Source organism: Hibiscus syriacus, unplaced genomic scaffold, assembly GCF_006381635.1.
Source record: "Hibiscus syriacus cultivar Baekdansim isolate YM2019G1 unplaced genomic scaffold, ASM638163v2 tig00110940_pilon, whole genome shotgun sequence".
NCBI classification, from domain to species: domain Eukaryota; kingdom Viridiplantae; phylum Streptophyta; class Magnoliopsida; order Malvales; family Malvaceae; genus Hibiscus; species Hibiscus syriacus.
In genome coordinates this window covers 3,483,081-3,504,202 of record NW_024062923.1, presented here as the reverse complement: position 1 = coordinate 3,504,202, position 21,122 = coordinate 3,483,081, and the positions used below count along the sequence as shown (strand labels likewise).

General features: G+C 34.0%; 1 protein-coding gene and 1 pseudogene across 3 annotated transcripts; one reads left to right on the top strand and one right to left on the bottom strand.

Annotated features, from left to right (window-relative positions):
• Positions 1–332: 332 nt before the first annotated feature.
• LOC120147746 (OVARIAN TUMOR DOMAIN-containing deubiquitinating enzyme 12-like) lies at positions 333–12,611 on the bottom strand. Of its 3 annotated transcripts, none has more exons than XM_039161053.1 (10): positions 12,532–12,610; positions 11,731–11,967; positions 11,292–11,365; positions 10,027–10,081; positions 9,841–9,915; positions 2,126–2,199; positions 1,933–1,981; positions 1,263–1,347; positions 569–625; positions 333–482 (listed from the first exon to the last, which is right to left on the bottom strand). In XM_039161053.1, exons 2-10 carry the CDS (start codon positions 11,893–11,895, stop codon positions 439–441), a joined length of 678 nt encoding a protein of 225 aa, XP_039016984.1. In that variant the 5' UTR covers positions 11,896–11,967; positions 12,532–12,610; the 3' UTR covers positions 333–438. The 3 variants fall into 3 exon arrangements, with proteins under 3 accessions (XP_039016984.1, XP_039016985.1, XP_039016986.1); XM_039161054.1 differs by lacking the exon at positions 12,532–12,610 and having other exon boundaries at positions 11,731–11,902; positions 11,940–11,961; XM_039161055.1 differs by lacking the exon at positions 1,263–1,347 and having other exon boundaries at positions 338–482; positions 12,532–12,611.
• Positions 12,612–15,312: 2,701 nt separating this feature from the next.
• LOC120147745 lies at positions 15,313–16,796 on the top strand (annotated as a pseudogene).
• The last annotated feature ends 4,326 nt before the right edge of the window (positions 16,797–21,122 follow it).

Sequence of the window (21,122 nt, the reverse complement as noted above, 5' to 3'; positions counted from 1 at the left end):
ATTACAAAGAATGTATTATATGTTTAGAATTTTTTAACCTATAATAACGTGTGCACACCGCTGCAAACACTGCTACTCGAATCCAATTCTTAACATTCCCTTTTACCAATGAGGTTACTCAATGGATTCACATTGACAAACATGTTTAACGTTATTTTTTAGGCTAAAAATTGTTTCACTGCAATTCATTGTGGAATGAATAAAATTTGCTCTTACAGAAAATAAACCCCTAACAGAAAACAATGATATATATATATTATTTCAAAAAGGAAAGAAAAGAAAAATAACATGGTGCATCTCAATCTCAAAAGCACCATAGATCTTTACAGTGATAAAGACCAAAAAGAACTATCACCTGTTACAACAATTAGCATAGTGTAAGTTGTACTATTTTTTTCAGCTGCAAAGACTGCAATAACCTCCCCACCATTCTGCTCGTTAAAACAACCAATGTTTCTTCTTTGGCTTCTGAACCGGGGCACCTGGAAAAGATGGGAAACATTTTATCCTTTGAATATCCAAAATGCAGACAGGCCAATTCTAAAATCATGTCTTCACCATAACAAACCTTGAATCGCATATAGTGAGTTGTAGTGCACCTCAGACCAGAAACTCAACCACAATTCTGCATTAATAAACATAACAGATCAAAACCATAAGAATATATTCTTGAATATCCAGATTTTTGAACCGATATCCAGAAGATATTGATAGTTTGAATGATAACAAGCTTAAAAATATCAGTGTAACACATGTTACTTGTTTATGCATAAATGCTGGGAGGATTCTCCAAGTCGGGTTAAAAAACGAGAAACAAAGTCAAGTTAACCAATAACCAAACAGTCTCGATGAAAAAAATGCTTTACATTGCATGGATTAGGAAATAAAAAAAGCTGTTGCACAAGGATGCTATCGGGATGGAAGAATAAAAAGCCACTCTTACAAGTCAGGAAGTTTGTTGAGCATTCTCAAGTTGAGACAAAAAGTATTTGGAAAGTAAGAGTTTATGTGCAAGCATGATTATTTATTGGAAAATAGGCAGACCGCTGCAGGCTGCATATTTGGGACCTTGATCTTCAAGCATACTAAAGTGCACCCATGAAAAGCACACACAGAGTGATAAGGACAGGGAGAGCATGATGAATAACTACTTGAAAAGAAATAAAATAATAATAACAAAACAGTAACATGTATGAAAACAGAGGGTTTTTTTTTTTTTTTTTCCAAAAAGAAGAAAAAAGAAAATCTATTTCCATTCTCACCATATTTAGGAGCCTGGCCTTGTGGCATTATTTCAATAAAGCAAGTATCTCTGAATGATGTCAAAAGGCATATTTTTACTCCAAACTGCAAATACACAGATACCACATATTACACACTGATATGATGGACTAGGATCAAGCTCAACTGAGTATCGAGGCATTTTACTTGGAGTACTGCAAACTCAGAACACATTCACAATACTTGGAAGAATTGATTTTTTTTAAAAGGGATTATCACTTCAGATGCTTCTAACAATATTTTCACAACTGCATCATCATTATCAGATATTTCTACAAATCAAAAAAGAAGTCAACATCTAAGACATCTTCAAACATGTTGGATATATTAAAGGCTAAATTATAAAATATAGACGAAACTTATCAAAGAAACACAAATTTGACTGGAGAAGTCACAATTAATGCTTTTCACTGAAATCTGAGAAATTTGCATAACAAAAAACTTCAGCTGGAATAGTATTCACACCATATCTGTATGTTGATTTCCAATTCATTAGATTGTGCATGGAGGGTTAAAGATAGAGATACAACAAAGACTGTCAGCTTGATTATATGATACGGAATTTAAACTGTTAAACATCATGACTACCTTATAGAAGAGTAAGTTAAAAGAGGCAGCAAATATGATAGTTTTTTATGATGGAAGACAAACCTTATCAGAAGCTGCTTGTAAGGTAACATGGTCACCCCATTCTCCAGATCTACACAAAAGGTTAATTAGATTTGCAAATTCTTCAATGTGAGAAAAAAATCAAGTTCAACTAAACTCTAAAATAGAAGCATCAGTTCAAATAACACTTTCACATCAAAGGAGCAAGTCTAAGACCCTTAATGATTAAACATACTTCGCCATTTTCTTGCAATATTTCTTGTACTTCATTGGAACATATCCTTCATACAAGTTACGGTTGTCTTTAAGCTGGAATAGGAAAGAGTTAACACAAATAAGAAAAAAGAAGTAATCATTTAAAACTAATTACTTAGCATTTCTTTTCATCCCATCTCTGGGATATCTTTCACAAATATAAAACTCCAGAAATTTATTTTTCATAGAATTCATAGTGAACTTCAAACAGTTGACCAAATAAGTTCAAGAAAAAAAAAATAAGGATAAGATTGATTGTAATGTATGGAAAGACAGGAATGTTAGTATGTATGCTGTAAGTGGCTAAATGTCTTTATACTGGGATGGAGAAGGTTCCATCACTATGTTATGAATTAGGTACAGGAGGAGGAGCCAGAAGAAGTTGCAGCAGAATCTTTTCCATAATTCTCGAGGAGACAGACACTACTGAAGTAGATATTTAGGGGAGCACTAGGAAGAAAAGTGCTGCTCTTGATGGAGAGAACAATTAAATGAAACAATATGGAGATATATACAACTGATAACAAGATGTTGAAATTTCTACCGGGTTTTATACTATTTTTTCTCTAGGACTATAGATACAAAGGTTATGAAGTTAATATCTCATCTCCTATTGTGAACTCACACCAACAACTTAGGTGAAAATTTTCAATCCCTACAATGTTGCAACATGATCAAAACACTAAGCGATTAAGGGCCTGATATTTGGTTTCACATAAAATATCTGTTGGAAATCCTTAAATTAAGGAGATTCTCTACCTTAGTTCTAGGAATTTCCTTGTAAATATTAGGCATGATCTAATTACTGATTTTTAGGGATAGGCATATTATTAGAGATTATTTCCTTGTAAATATTAGAGATTATTTCATTTTTTATTTTTTTCTGCTATGTTAAAAAGGGTGTACTCATATTCGAAGAAATAAGAGACTTTTCTTCTTCCTAAATTTGTTCATGGTATCGAGAGCCATAGGATTCATTCGATCCTACTCATTTGTCTCTCATCTCTCTTCCTAAACATTTTTTTTTCTTTTTTTCTTCTCTCATGGGTGATATCAATGAAACCCTCTCTAATTGTAACATCCTCAATATCAGGCTAGTGACCTAAAGGTGAATTTTGAAAGCATTGTGTTCAATTTCGAAATAAGTTAAAAGTTCAGAATTTTAATTGGAGAATTTTGAGGTTGGATTTAATAGTAAAGTTTGAAAGTAATAAGGGTATTATGGTCTTTTCTAAGAGAAGATTTTTATTTCTCTTTTAGGGGATATAAAAACGTGGGAAATGAGGGAAATGAGTTTCCAGAGTTTTCTTCTTCTCCTTTCTTCTTCAAGCGTGGAAGCCAAGAGCAAAGGTGAGAATTTTTATTAGTTGATTATTATTTGAATTCTAAGTTGGTTTTGATTCTTTGGAAAGTAAGAAAGCTTAAAGAAGTCTAAATATAAGTGAAAACTCAAAGATGAAGAGGTTAGAAGAGATTAAAGAAAATGGGTTTTTAAGTGAAATTTTGAATAAGAAGGTTTAAATGAATTTGGAGGATGAATTTGACTTGTCATCTATAAGAATAAGAAGTTAGAAGTGTTAAAATTAAGTTTGGATAACATGGAAAATTGGATATGATTATTGATTTCCATATGAAAGATGGAATTTAGAGGTTAAAGATGAGATAAATGAATATTAATGAGTTTAAGTATGTATATGTAAGTTAGGAATATGAAAGGGATTGAAATATGAAGGATTTAATCCAAAAAGAATGAATTTTCGGGTTCAAAAAGAGGATTCTGGGCAGAGTGCATCGATGCATATTCATAGTGCACCGATGCATCAAGGTTAAAACCCATAAATTGTTTGAAGGTGTATCGATGCACAAGTAGTGCATCGATACACTCTTTTAATCTAAAAACATCGAATGCAATTGGTGCATCGATGCATAAGGCATGCATCGATGCATCCTAGTAATAAACAAACATCGAATGTATTTTATGCACCGATGCACAAGTAGTGCATTGATGCACCGATAGGGAATGCATCGATACACTGTGCAGTGCATCGATGCATACCTTCATTAAAAGATGAAATGAGCTTTTCTTTTAGCCTAAGAAGTGACAATTTAGAAGATATCAATTAGTATACTGATATGTATCAATGTATTATTATGATGTAGATATAGAATAAAGCTTGTTCCGGAACAATCTAAGGATTAAGATTGATTTAAAGCAAACAAGGCTCAGGTGAGTGTAAATTATTTAGTATATGAGGTTCAATGGAAAATAAGACTTGCGATAAGTCTATTTCCAATAGTGAAAAACATGAATTCATAGAAGTATGTATTGGTTATAATTTATATGTGTGCATGAGTATATGTGTTATTGATATGAATATGGTAAGTAAAAGGGATTAATGGTGATGATAAGAATAATAATAAGGATAATGAAATGATAGGTATATGTGAATATAGGTATTGATGTGTTTTTGTATGTATTGTAAGATGATATGTTTATATGATAACATGATAAGATGACAATGATTTACATGTCATATGAACTCATATGAGAATTGACATGAACTACGTGATTACATGTATATATGAATGAAACCATGAGCTTATATGAATATATTATATGGTTACATGAATATGTAAAAGGACATAAAAGATAATGCCCATGTTATGTGTCATGAGAGCTAGGGGTATAGTTGGCATGCCAAGAGTCGAGGGTCTATGTGGTCCTTCGGGACATATATTTTTTGGAACATGTGTGAAATCTGGTGAGATACATACTTGATCCTTGGCATATGTATATTATTCTTAAGGAATGATATGTGGTCCTTCAGGACATATATGTATTCTTTGGAACATGTGTGAAGTCTGGTGAGACACATTCTTGATCCCTAGTATATGTATATGATTCTTAAGGAATGATATGTGGTCCTTATGGACATTATTATATGGCACTACGGTGCAATTCTACGCGGCACTCCGGTGCAATTATACGTGGCACTTCGGTGCAATTATATGAGCTGTGATGACAGCATTAGTGCACAACCTCTATGTACTAACATATCTTTAGTTCTCACATGTGTATCATGGGCTATTAAATAGATAATATTAATAAAGTGATATGATAATATGTTTGTTTCCTTGTAGAATTTCATGTGTGATATTGATTGTACAAATGGTAACTTATAAGACCATATGATGAAAGGAATCAATGATAGTAATAAAATAAGAAAGAAATGAAGATGATAATATAGTTGCTTGGGTGTACGTGTTTTATGATAGTATATATATATATGGTTTACATGACATGATATGTATATGTGCAATTGGTTATGGTATATGTTATATGATATGGACATAAGAGATCATAGGAACATGAGATAAGAGATATGAATGATAATGACATATATGTATGCATATATTCGTTACATGTAAAAGTATGAGTGGTATGAAATGATAGTAGTAATTGTTTAGGTATGATTATTAGTTACCGTTTACCTTATATGTTTATATGCCTCACTAAGTCTTTGACTTAGCGTGTAAGTGATTTACACGTAGGTTTCGAGAAGAGTAAAGAGCAATGTGGAGCAAGACAGGTCAGTTCTCCTTACTAAAAGTCAGATCAGAAAAGAGGTGAATAATATGTATTTTAGTATATAAAGTTCTAGTTGGCATGTTTTCAAAAGAATATATTGTTTAAGCTATGAATAGTTTTATAAATGTTTCGAATAGTTATATGTAAATAAACAAGTGAAATGTACAAGCTCTGATTGGTTTTGTAATAATGAAAATGTCTTTTATGTAAATTAGTCATTTATATGTTATAAAAGTTTTAAATTACTCACTATTTTATACAAGTACATGTTTTAAAAGGTCAATGTGACACCTCGGATTCGTATCTGGGTCGGATACGGGTTGGGGTGTTACACTAATTCCGGTTCAAATAGGCCATTGTGTAGCCACTGTAACCGGGTTTGACATACCAAGGAGAAATGCTTTAAACTCCATGGTTATCCTGAAAAAAATCAGAAAGAAAACAAGGCAACAATGATATCAACTACTGAAGAAGATGCCCAGGATGTTCGGCTCACCAAAACTCAACTTGAGGCTCTTCATAAACTCCTCGGGACTCCTACAACCATTGGATCACTAGCTATTCAAGGTACTGCCTTAAATACTACACATGAACCAATCTGGATACTAGATTCGGGTGCATCCAACCATATGACAGGTAATATAAGTTTGTTTCACTCATATTTACCTTGTCATGATCACTCCCGGATTCGCATAGCTGATGGATCTTACTCCCCAGTGGCTGGAATTGGAACGATCAGACTCACTGAAAATTTTTCCATTGATAAAGTTTTATATGTTCCAAATCTTTCTTGTAATTTACTCTCAATTAGCAAGCTTACCAAGGATGAGAAAGTACTTGCTGAATTTTCTGCTTTCGGTTGTGTGATTCAGGAACAAGAATCGGGGAAGATGATTGGCACTGCTAAAGTTGATGATGGCTTATATATTTGGAATAAAATAGTTCACAAGGAGGAATGGCCTTATCTACATCGAAAGAAGAATCTATCATGCTATGGCACCGTAGACTAGGACACCCTAATTTTACGTACTTGAAAAAACTATTTCCTCTACTATTTCTAAATAAGAAAATAAGTTCCTTGAATTGTGAAGTTTACCAACTGTCTAACATACTCGTGTCCCTTATCCTTTGAAACCTTATGTTCAATCTCAACCTTTCTCTTTAATCCACAGTGATCTATGGGGAGCCAGTCGAGAAAAAAATGTCACAGGGGCTAGGTGGTTCATAACATTCATTGATGACCACACTACAGTTTGTTGGATCTATCTTCTCAAAGAAAAAACCGAAGTCTCTAGAGTCTTCCAAAGTTTTCATTCAATGATTCAAACTCAGTTCAATTCCAAATTCATACCCTTAGAACTGATAATGTGAGAGAGTACTTCAATTCTATCCTAAGCCCTTATCTTTCTGAGCAAGGAATCATACATCAGAGTTCTTGTTCTGACACCCCTCAACAAAACGAGGTTTTCGAGAGGAAAAACAGACACCTTTTAGCCGTGGCTCGTGCTCTTATGTTTACTATGGGTGTACCGAAGTATTTATGGGGAGAAGCTGTTCTCACTGCTTGTTATCTTATAAACCGACTCCCATCAAACGTATTAAACTTTCAAACACCTTTACATACTCTTCAAAAATATTTCCGTTGTTCCGTGCTCCTAATCTCCCAACCAAAACTTTTGGTTGCAAAGCATTTGTCCACAATCATCAACCTAACCGATCTAAACTTGATCCTAGAGCTCACACTTGTGTTTCTTGGATACTCACCTACACAAAAGGGGTACAAGTGTTATTCTCCAACCCTAAACCGGATGATTGTGTCCCTTGATGTTACTTTCTTTGAAAACGAGCCATATTTTTCAGCCTCTAATCTTCAGGTGGAGATATTTAGTGAAGATGAGACATTGAACAACCTTCTCAATATACCTCAAGACTCTATCAATCCTACCACCACTACTGAAAATCCTACAGCCACTGCTGAAAGTCCTACAACCATTGTTATTCCTGATTTGAACCCCGTTTTACTCGACTCCTCTTGCAGCAACAAGAAACAAGGGCGATTAATCATACAAATGAAGAAAAACAACCCTCTCCTTATGAAAACAACAAGAAAAACTCAGCAGCTTCGTGTATATTCTCGGAAACATCAGCTGCCAGAAACTGAAATAGCAGTGCCAATGCCATCTTTACCCGAGGACTGTCCTGAGGAAGAAGTCTCACCTCCTTCGCCTTCCATATATCTTCCAATTGCAATCAGAAAGGGCACGAGAAGCTGCACTCAACATCCCATTTCTCGGTTTGTATCCTATGGGAACTTGTCTAAATCCTACAATGCCTTTATTTCTAATATTGACTCTGTAGAAACTCCAAAGAACATAGAAGAGGCTCTTAAGTCAACCAAATGGAAGCAAGCCGTGTTGGAAGAAATAAAGGCTCTTGAAGACAATGAAATGTGGGAAATATCTAAACTACCTACTGGAAAGAAGACCGTGGGTTGTAAGTGGATTTTCACTACGAAAGTTAAACCAGATGGGAGCATTGATCGATACAAGGATAGACTTGTGGCCAGGGTTTCACTCAAACATATGGGTTGGACTACGAGGAAATATTTGCACCAGTGGCCAAACTAAATGCTATTCGAGTGCTGTTCTCAATTGTTGTCAATTTAGATTGGCCTTTGATCCAATTGGATGTAAAGAATGCTTTTCTCAATGGAGAATTAAACGAAGAAGTCTACATGGATTTTCCGCCCAGATTCGAAGGAAGCAAGGGCCTAGTATGCAAGTTGAAGAAGTCTTTGTATGGACTAAAGCAATCCCCCAGGGCTTGGTTTAATCGTTTTTCCAAAGCCATGACGAGTAGACAATATATTCAAGGTCAAGCTGATCACACCTTATTCTACAAACACTCAGCTAATGGGAAGTGTTGTATTCTCATTGTATACGTTGATGACATAATATTGACAGGAGATGACTCTATTGAAATTGAAAGACTAAAAGAATTCTTAAGTCTTGAGTTTCAACTTAAAGACTTTGAGAATCTTAGATATTTTCTTGGAATGGAGATAGCAAGGTCAAAGACAGGTATTTCAATCTCTCAAAGAAAGTATGTTCTTGATCACTTTCTGAAGTCGGACTGTTGGGTTGCAAACCAGCTGAGACTCCCATGGAACCCAACCTTAAATTAGGAACTGATAAGGATGGAGAAGAGTTAAACAGGGGGAGATATCAAAGGTTAATGGGAAAACTTATCTATCTTTCACATACTCGTCCAGACATAGCGTTTGGAGTAAGTGTTATTAGTCAATTTATGCATGCTCCTAGAGAGAAACATTTGGAAGCTGCCTACAGGATATTGAGATATTTAAAAGGGACTCCGGGTAAGGGGTTGCATTTCAAGAAAAATGTAAATCGAAGCATAAAAGTCTACACTGATGCAGACTGGGCAGACGCTATTAATGACAGGCGCTCCACAAGTGGTTATTGTAGCTATGTTTGGGGTAATCTCGTGACATGGAGGAGTAAAAAGTTGTCGGTTGTGGCACGTAGCAGTGCTGAACTGAGTATCGAGCTCTGTCCCAAGGTATATGTGAAGGAATGTGGCTACAACGGCTAATGGGAGAACTAAAATTATTCTATACAACACCTATAATACTGAACTGTGACAACCAGGCAGCAGTTAATATAGCTCACAACCCTGTACACCATGACCACACCAAGCATGTGGAAATTGATCGCCACTTCATTACAGAGAAAATTAACAAAGGGGAAGTTTGTGTTTCATATCTACCTACTCGACAACAAGTAGCAGATGTGTTAACCAAGAGCTTGAGCAGAAAAAGGTTCGAAGAAATTATGGGCAAGCTAGGTTCGATTGACATCTACACTCCAGCTTGAGGGGGAGTGTTGGAAATCCTTAAATTAAGGAGATTCTCTACCTTAGTTCTAGGAATTTCCTTGTAAATATTAGAGATTATTTCCTTTTTTATTTTTTTCTGCTATGTTAAAAAGGGTGTACTGCTATTCGAAAAAATAAGAGACTTTTCTTCTTCCTAAATTTGTTCAATATCTACAGCCAAATCCAGTAGTCAAGCCACAAAGACACAGTACCTGTTTAACAATATCTTTCCTTATATGCTTGTGATACTTAGAGGACCTGTACATCTGATCTGAGAGTGCACGAAACTGCAAAACGAAGTTTTGTGATTTGAATAAATAGTCATAAAGCTTGACTATGAAAATGAGGTAAAAGATCGGAGAGAAATTAACTTTCACCATTACATGGTATTACTGTACCTGACAGTTCCCATCACCAGTGACCTTCACTTCACATAGACCATAAACTTGGAGCCTGAGAAAAATGAGGGGTTTACCAAATATTTTATTCAAGACATATACAGAAATCTAGCAGCCTCTAAGAAAAGATATTCAAGCATGAGCTTAATCACAAGTTTCTCAACCACATTCTAAAAGAAAAAGAGGTAAAGCTCCTTGTCCATTAGACATAGGAACAGACATTGAGGATTTAAAAGTTAAGTTCCAAGGACAAAATATGTTGTAGTTACAACCCTTCTGAGTCATATGCACCTGCTTATGGTGTTGCATGAACTTTAATGTTTCCTCCATCAATATGCAATACTTGGGTAGGACCTGAGAATCGTATGCAAAAAGTTGTGCATGCTTGGAGTTGGAAATGCTTGCACGTTTGAAGGGTAAATCTTAAGATTAATATATATTGTATTTAATGTAGTATTACACGTGTAGCAGAATACGTATTATAGGACATTTATATTTGTATATATACCCATAATGTTGATGAATAAAAATATGAGAAAGCATTCTATTTCAAAATTCTACATGGTGTCAGATGTTCTAAAGCAATTTTAGGGTTTTAAAATTAGGGATTTTTTTGGTTGTTGGGTGTCCAAAACAGTGGCTTACTGCCGTTCTTCAAAGAGACTGCAAAGCGAGGAGCACACAAGAATTCAGGTGTACAAGTCATCTTAAATATCTAATCTCTCCTAAGATACACTAGCATAGTAACATATACTTGGAAAGAAAGAGAATTAATTCATCTAAAGCCATTATATCAAGAGAGAGAGTTAATAAGGAAGAATTCTGGAAGCAATGAAGACATAAATTAAAGTGCAACTCAAAGGAACATGGCTTAAATAGCATGCATGTGTTTTAACATAATTTCTCACCAGAATATTTATTACTTTATCATCAAAATAATTCTTTTCATATAAACATTTAGATTCCATTTGGCAGATAGTAGTACCATATGAAAGAAATCACTATAAAGGAAAAGCAAAAGGTAAAAGGAAAGCATTATAGTAAATTTATAATGGATAAATGATTAAAATGTAGCACGAATTCACTAAATCGGTTAAATTCTTCAATTTATCAATAAATACGAAATAAAAACCACGGCGCCTTCCAATTTTTCAACTACATAGATATGTATATCGATAATATGTTTTATCGTCTTCCAAATGAATGAAAATTAGTACCATAAGCTTTTAAACCATGTTTTCGGTACTGTTAAGTATAAGACATACCTCTCCAGAAGACGTTGGTGATCCAAACTTGCAGCATTTATGCTGGGAATATATGAGTTTATTTGTGGGATGTGCTGAAATTTCAAGAAATTTTCATTTAAAAGAGAAGAATTGCCAATCGATATCAATAAAATGTAGCAGTACAGAATAAATGTAATAAGCAAGAACTGTACAGATATGCAGAATGGATAAATGATAAAACAGGAGATCATCAAATGCATCGTTTCTCAGAGGTAATGAATGCTTAATGAGAACTGTGAATATTTCTTTTTGTTGAATTTAAGAGGGAGGGGGGAACAAAGATAAAACCTACTAAAATTAGTTTTAAAATGAATTCAGACAGACAAATCTATGAAGAAAACATAAACTTCACAAGTTAAGGGAAGCTAAATAGAATAAACAAGAAAAAAGGAAATAAATGGAAAGTGGAACAGCGTACAGGAACAGGTGCAAGACCAGAAAGGCGCCTAGCAACAGCACCATCTAACTTGGAATATTCTTCTGATAACATAACAGCAATCATCCGGTCATCCTCAGTATCCGGATGACTGCTCCAAGAGGATGAGGTAGAACTTTCACCCATGTGCTGAGCTCCATTCCACATGGTATAACTCAAGCCGAAACAGAAAACTAGTCCTCGGTATAAAACCAACTAAAACAGGTGCAGAATACTAGACTGCAAGAGCGAGAAGCTTAACACAATGAGTACCATTCTTAGAAGCCGAAGTAAAGACATAACAATATGTTTGATTGTTGGAATTCATTCAATTACGATCACATGATAGTTACATTATGGAAGACTGATAGGTAAAAATTAACAAGCAAGAAACACACACAAAAAATCCATGCAAGTGATTGGTCAGGATTGTAATTATATTGTTTTTCATAATAAAATCAAACTCGGGCATCATTCTTTTAAGCAATCTGCCTGCATATAGCAATTATTTAAAGGAAACTCCTTGTCTGAAAAATGGTATTGATCTAACAATGAAATTCAGGGATTAAGGGATTAAGGAAGGAAGTAAAGGAGAAGGACATTAATAATTAATAATGAAGGATACATTCGATTCAACAAAAACAAAAACACGGCAACATATATCTAATCTATAACATTTTTCACCGAAGGATCTGCCGATGCTCAAAAAGAAAAAGTAAATACCAATTAAGACACAAGAAGACATACATCATCAACATCAAGCTTAAAATCTGGACCGAAAATGAACAAAAGAACCCAACTTACTAATGATAAGAATCACCGGAGATACGCCGTTGCAGCGGGAGTCGAAAGATCAAAGATGGGTGGGTGATTGCTGTTGATTCCGAGTCTTGAATTGAAGAAACTTATTTATTTATTCATTCTCCTTCCCTGTGACTGCTTCCACGAATGTAACCAGAAAAGAAGAAAATATCTTACTTATTCTATTCTATTTTATTTATTTGCGGGTTGAAAAAAAGGTGTATTTCCATAGTAAAGGCCTTAATGAGTCCTCTAATAGGTTGAGGATGGCGGGGGGTTTCCGTGTTGGTAGTTAGTGGTTGGCTTTCGCGGTTTATGCGCAACAAGACAGCTCCACTCGCTCGCCACCCGTGTCGTTTTCAGTTTTTTCTTTTCCGTCCAACAAAGATGTCTACTTTTTTCTATCATTATCACTAGAAAATCAACCACGCTATATCGGTGAGAAAATTAATTTCTGTTTTTGTTTTCATTTGGTGATAATATTATATATAGAGATATACGATGGAAAACGAGTCTAGCAAAGAAGAACATTATGAAAAGGGCAAGAAATAACGAGAAAAAAATGAAAGAGAGGATTTTAAAATGAATATGGTCAATAAAATAAATAATTAATTAAAAAAATCAAACTTTAAATTGAACATGTGTCCACACTAAATATACTGTACATCTACGGTATGAATGGCTAATAAAGTTAGATATTTTTGTTTTGACCAAGATTTCTACAATAAAATTAATTGATACTTATTTCTATATGTAATGAGATAAGGGGAATGTAAGATAATAGGTTGCCCCAACGTCAGGTTGAGAGCAATTTCTATAAAAGACCTCCAAATTATAAAATGCCCTCAGTGAGACTCGATCCCATGACCCCAAGACTAATAGCCTTGTGCTCTACCAATGAACTGGATGGTCATTTCATCAGAATTTCTACAATGTCTATATCAAATTATCTTAGACACTTGTGTTCATGTATATTATTTTCCTCTGACACAGACCGTTTTCAATAAGAAAATCAAAGGAAAAAAAACTAATTGTCACTTATCTAGTAGTAAGTTTAATTTTGAACTTGTTTGTCATAATTTTTCTTCTTCGAGCCTTTATTTGATACTGAGATGAGTTCTAACCGTTCCAAATAGTTAAAGAAGCATCACTCCACAGTCCACGATCATTATTCAATATCCGGTCTGCGCTCACTCAAGGAAACACCACAACAACATCGCCCCACACGGCCACAATCACCACCAACCATTGAACCTAACACATCTGCTTAGGGATGCTACTGTTTTAGCTTACACCCTTTCAAACCTAACCAAATGACCTTTAACGTCAACGTTAAAAAACTTCTATGAAATTAAGATACCAAAACGGGAATGGTTTTAGGTTTTACGTTAGATAGACTTCAAATTTTATTATAAAAAACTTCGTTGAATTTCAGTGTTTGCCGATTAACAAATCAACTAATAATAGTAATGTCTTATTACTTTTATTTACGTTAATGAAATGAAAGTACGAAATACCATCCTTGTCCATAAATAAAGTGGAAAATACAACTTATTAAGGTATATTAAATAAGGGTAAAATAAACGAATGGTCTCTCGACTGTAAATATTGTTTTGTTGAGTCATCTGATTATTAAAAATTACAAAATCTCATTCGACTATAGGGTATTACTTTGTCAAGTCTCTTGACTATTAAAAGTTATAAAATAACCACTAAACTATTCATATGTTCTAAACTCGTCATTTTTTGTTAAAAAATTAACGGTATCTAAGCTGAACGCATGGACGGAGCCAAGATTAAATACTGAAGGGGGACACAATATTAGACTATTTAAAATAAAAAAATAACTTATTAAGTATTCATACTCAAAATTCAACACGAACCAAGCGACTTTAGCGATTAAGAGATTGTTGTTATTTTTTATGTGTCAAGTTTAAGCATTGCGTATGTAAGAGTATGAGCGTTTATTTGCGAATGGTTAAGAGTCTTTGCACAAATATTACTTTGTATTCATCCCAAATTTATATATAAAAAAACTCAAAATTCACAAGACAACATCTAATTTGTCTAATATTTAAACTTACAATGACTTAAATTGTTATTAGAAAAAAATTGAGAACATGAGTTTATCATTCTTTAGTTCGCCCCTTACTCGATTAAATATTTAATAAATTCTTAAATTTTTTAATTTTAATATTTATTTTTACATGAATTAAAAACTATTAGACCAAATTATATTGAATATACTAAATTTTTAACAGGATTCGGACCCCAATAGAGCTCCGCCCCTGGCTAGACATTAACATATTGACTAAGATATAATAATCGTTTGAGATTCAAGATCAAATTTTATCATATTTCAATCAATAAATTAACATTCAGTTTAGACGACAGTTAATATTTTAAAAGTGATAATAATTTAAAATATGAATAATCAATGTGATATTTTTATAACTTTTAATAATAGAAATTTAATAAAATAATGATTTATAGTAAGAATATCTGTTTATAATTTTTAATAATTAAATAACTTAATAAAATAATACCCTATAATAATTACATGATTTGTATATAATAAGACTAAGAATGAAGGTAGTAAGATGCGTGTGTTGGACAAAAATACTAACAAAATTAATGAAGATGTGGCTTCACAGCTACCAAATTTTAAGCAAACCTTCCCACACCCACGTGGCCTCTCGCTGCCCGTCCATCCAACTTACCCAGCGTTCTTTTTCTCATATAAGTAACCCAGCCATCTGGTCCACTGTAACTTGCCCTTCCATCTTAGTCTTGTTCTTCTTTTTCCTGCATCTCTTTTGTTTGATAGAGATATTACGTAGACCTATCTTCTTAATATCCTATAATATCTCTGGCGGATCCGATGGAAAAAATTAACGTGGAGGAGATCAGAAAGGCACAAAGAGCCGAGGGTCCGGCAACCATCCTCGCCATTGGCACCGCCACTCCTCCCAACTGCGTTTCCCAGGCAGACTACCCGGACTACTACTTCCGTATCACTAACAGCGAACACATGTCAGACCTGAAACAAAAATTTAAGCGCATGTGTACGTACTAATATAGCATATACATTTAATTGCACTATACATATCTGTTATTGAATTTATGTTTTTGTCTCAATAGGCGACAAATCAATGATCAGGAAACGATATATGTATCTGACCGAGGAAATATTGAAGGAGAATCCAAACATGTGTGCGTATATGGCTTCTTCTCTTGACGCGCGCCAAGACATAGTGGTGGTGGAGGTGCCCAAGCTGGGGAAAGAAGCTGCTACAAAGGCCATCAAAGAATGGGGTCAACCGAAATCCAAGATTACACACCTTGTTTTCTGCACTACTTCAGGTGTAGACATGCCTGGTGCAGACTACCAACTCACCAAGCTGATTGGACTGAGACCCTCGGTGAAGAGGTACATGATGTATCAGCAAGGCTGCTTTGCTGGCGGAACTGTGCTCCGACTCGCCAAGGATTTGGCGGAAAACAACAAGGGAGCTCGTGTTCTCGTGGTCTGCTCCGAGATCACAGCTGTCACTTTCCGTGGACCATCTGACACGCACTTGGATTCCCTAGTGGGACAAGCACTTTTCGGTGATGGCGCTGCAGCTGTCATCGTAGGTGCCGACCCTGATACAAAATCGAACGTCCGTTGTTCCAGCTTGTATCAGCCGCTCAGACGATCTTACCGGACTCGGATGGAGCCATCGACGGACACTTGCGTGAGGTGGGACTCACTTTCCATTTGTTGAAAGATGTACCGGGCTTGATCTCGAAGAACATAGAGAAAAACTTAGTAGAAGCCTTCTCCCCAATTGGCATTAAGGACTGGAACTCAATCTTCTGGATCGCTCACCCCGGTGGCCCTGCAATACTCGATCAAGTGGAAGCCGTATTGGGTCTTAAAGAAGACAAACTCCAGGCGACACGCCGTGTGCTGAGTGAGTTTGGCAACATGTCGAGTGCATGTGTGTTGTTCATCTTGGACGAGATGAGAAAGAAATCAGTGGAAGAAGGGAAGGCCAGCACCGGTGAAGGGTTGGAATGGGGTGTTCTTTTCGGATTCGGACCAGGTCTCACCGTGGAAACTGTCGTGCTGCATGGTCTCCCCACACATGCAACTCACTAACCGATCTATCGTTCAACGGTTGAACTAAAAACAATAATAAATGAGAAAAAGAGCGAGAGTTATTGTTTGGTGTTGGGGAGAAATCAAAAGACAAAGCAAAACACATGAAGCCTGTGATATGGTTTTTTATCTATTTTTATATTTGTAAAGCGTATGTGTAGTTATGATGTGAGTGTGATCACCTATCCCCTTAAATAACTAAGAGAAGGTTCACATTTTCCTGGAAATGCAGTTAAATTGGAACGAGTCCTTTACCTGCCGAATGCCTTTACAAATAGCATTTGAAGGTTGGGAAAAGGATTTTGCATCTGTATTCTGTAACCCTCCAATTGCATGTTATTAATATCAGTTTGTATGTGCTGTTGGCTTTTCTCATCCTCTTCTTCTCAAGTCAACATTTATAAATGGTAATAACTGATATCGTAGTTTGGGACCGAATACGATTATGAGATGATAGCTGGCTATCCCAACCAAACCTATGCTAATTCCTTCTTTATTTCTTTGTCCAAGAACTATGTTAGAATCAGCTAGATTGATTCAAATGGTAAGTAGTTTACTATCGTTTAAACAAGATCTTAAGTTCGAGTATATATACATAGAAAATTCCTGTTGAGAGACTCACCCATTAAAACTAGGTGTGTAACATGGGTCGGTCCGATTAACCAAGGCAAATCCTTGGAACCAGTTGGGTAAACAAAAAACAAAACTAGGCTAGAATATTATTGCAATACAAAATGGTTTTATTTTTAAATTAAAAAATATATATCTATAATAATGTGAATATGTAACACCCCAACCCGTACCCGACCCGAATACGAGTCTAAGGTGTCACATTGACTTTTCAAATTTGACTCTTGACAAACTTCAAAGAAAATTTAAAACTTTCATTAAAATAAAAGCGGTTTATTTACATAAATTGACCAAAATAACCAAAATCGATCCGAGCATATTCAACTCAATTAATTAGTACAATCCAACTATATTCAAAATAACCTAACACATTTAAATTATATATTTTCTGATATGAAATTTTGTAAGGAGATGCTGACCTGTCTTGCTCTTCTTCGCTTCTCTTCTTGATTCTGTAACCTACGTGTGAAACAATCACACGCTAAGTCTATGACTTAGTGAGGCATTAAACTTATAAAGGAAACTCTAAATGCTTAAACATGTATGAACATGTCATCTTATAATGCCACATCAAAACAATATAACATATATATAACATACTATACACATATACATATTATGCATTATTTTAAATCTCTAATCTTATTCCACTATTAATTTCTTATCATTTATATCTTATAATTATATCCTCTTATATCTATTCTTTTACTCAACATATTATTCAATTAACCAAGCAATACAAACATTATCATATAAATCATATCAGATTATCTATTAAGAAATACGTGCATACATATAAATTATCGTTAGTCACATATCATTTAATCACATAGCACATATACTTAATCTGCTTAATCATATACTATACCTATACCTCATCATGTCATTGCTATAAAATTTATCATATCACAATATATATTTGTTATTATCTCTTGATTAGCCTATGTACATATGTGAGAACTATTGATATGTGAGTCTCTACACTAATGTTGTCACCACAGCTCGTATAAATGCACCGAAGTGCCACGTAGAATTGCATCGAAGTGCCGCGTAGAATTGCATCGAAGTGCCATATAAAATGTCCCTAAGGACCACATAGAAAATTCCTTAAGAATCATATACATATACAAAGGATCAAGTATGTGTCTCAAAAGACATCACACATGTTCCAAGGAATACATATATGTCCCGATGGACCGCGTAGACCCTCGACTCTTGGCATGCCAACTATACCTCTAGCTCTCAAGACACATAGCATGGGCATTAATATTTATGTTTGTCACATATTCACACATTCATATCAAATAGACATATAGATCCCTTTCACATAGCTTATATCATACCTTCATGTAGTCACACATCTCTTGTCACATGTCTTATTATTACATTTTTATAATATCACACGTAGTCAAGTAGTTCATTTCCATATAAATCACACATACACGTAGATCACTTGCACATAGAACATTTTCATAATACTCACATATCACATAGCTTATACTTGTTCTTATATCTTCTCATAACATATTCTCTTATAATTTTCTGTCATATCATTCTCACCATTTTATTTCACCTAATTCATAGTCATGTGGCTTATCTTATATACATATATTCATATACCTTATAATTACCTAGTGTACTCCATTTCACACATAGTCACATAATTACGAAATTTACTTACACATAAATCATTTCCATACCTAAATCATATAACACCCGATTCTTCCTCATAAAGTTATACTATATATTCTTATAATCTCATATTATCCTATAAGTAAATACTTATCTTGTCTCATTTTTCCATTTATTCTTATAATTATTTATACCATAACATGTAATTTATATCACATATCTAATATTATTTGTATAATAAGTTAATCTATTTATTTAGTTAAATTTTACATAACTCCTATACCATAATTCTCTTTAAGTATACTTCTTCTCTATAACACTTATCTTATAGTTTGGCATCATCATTTATACTCAATTCCCTTCACTAATATATTATTCTCATATTACTCTATAGTCTAATCTTATTTAACTCATCACCCTTCTCATGTAGTCATATAAATCTATTATATTGATTCTTATAATTGATCACATTTACTATGTAACATGTATGGTCACCTATCATATAACTTATTTCACATTCCCATGTAATCATATAGATCATTCATATTAATTCCTATAACTTATCACACTACATGTATTCACACAAATCATTTAATACATACTATAATATATATCACATATACCCAAATCAAACATATGGATATGATCAGAAATTCATGCATTCTAATATAGGAAATAGACTCGTCGCAAGTCTTATTTCCTTTAAACATCATAAACTAACTTGTATGCACTCACATTGGCCTCACTAAGTTCAAATCCCCTTTTATGATTTTCCTCTCTTTCGATCGAATCTTAACTTAATGATCATCCCGGAACTTGTTCGTGCTCGATATCTACATGTTTATACATTGATCCATATCAGTATCTAATTGATGTATTCTAATCTATCATTTCCTAGACCAAAGGAAATACCTAATTCTATTTTCCCTTGAAGTGCATCGGTACATTCTACAGTGTATCGATGCATCTCTTAACATGTGCATCGATGCAGTACACCATGCATCGATACACAATTTACATTCGATGTTTCCATTTTAAGGGGTGTATCGATGCACCCCCTATGCATCGATGCACTCACTGCATTCAATGTTCATTTATTTGAGAGTGCATCGGTACACAATGAATGTGCATCGATGCACACAACCCAAAAATTCCAATTAGAGCACGAAATTCACTTTCTTTTTAGCTCAACTCTTCATATTTCATTCCCTTTTATATTCTTAACTCACATACACATATTCAAACTCATTTCTATTCAATAATCACTTCTTTAACCTCCATATCCTCTCCTCCTTATGAAATTCAAGAATCATACCTAAATTTTAACATGTTACAAATCCAATTCTAACACTTCATACATGTTAATTAGATTGATGACAAGTCAAATTCACTCTTAAACCTCATTAAAGAAACCTGTTTCAAGATTTCACTTATTCCTCTCTTTTCTTTAATTCCCTCTATTCCCTTCATCTTATTGTTTCAAAACAATTTAAGCTCTCCTTAAGCTTAATTATCACTTAATAATCAAAACTCAACCTTAAATTTAACCAGAAACTCAAAATCAGAAAACTCACCTTTAGCTCTTGGTTTTCACGCGTGAAGGAAGAAGAAAGATGAAGATAACTCTAGAAACCACTTTGTTTCCTCTTCTCTTCCACGTGTAATATATATATAACCATTTTTAATTATTTTCCCTGCAAATGACCCTTTTGCCCTTCAATTCATCTAATAATTACTAACATCTTTCAAGTAATATTTCCAAATAATCATTGAACTATTTTATTTTTCTACTTTAGTCATCAAATTCTGAAACTTTACGATTTAGTCACTAACTCATAGTTTAGAATGTTATAGAATATGTGATTAATAAATACAAGTATAATAAAATTGTTTTATTAACATTTAGTTGTTGAAACACATTTGTTTTTAAACTTTTGAATTGAATTACTGATTTTAAGTTCAATGATAAAATGCAAACTTTTTATCAAATTAAATAAATATTAGTAACAATTAAAATGTTATAAAAGAATAAACTTAGAATTTCAGTAAAAAAATATTTTAGTATATATATATATATATATATATATATATATTTACTTTCCAATTAAACTAAACAGGGTTTTGGGTTTCACAGCTCACTTGGGTATTTGCACAAACGTAATTGTTGAGCTTCATGCGATAAGAATCA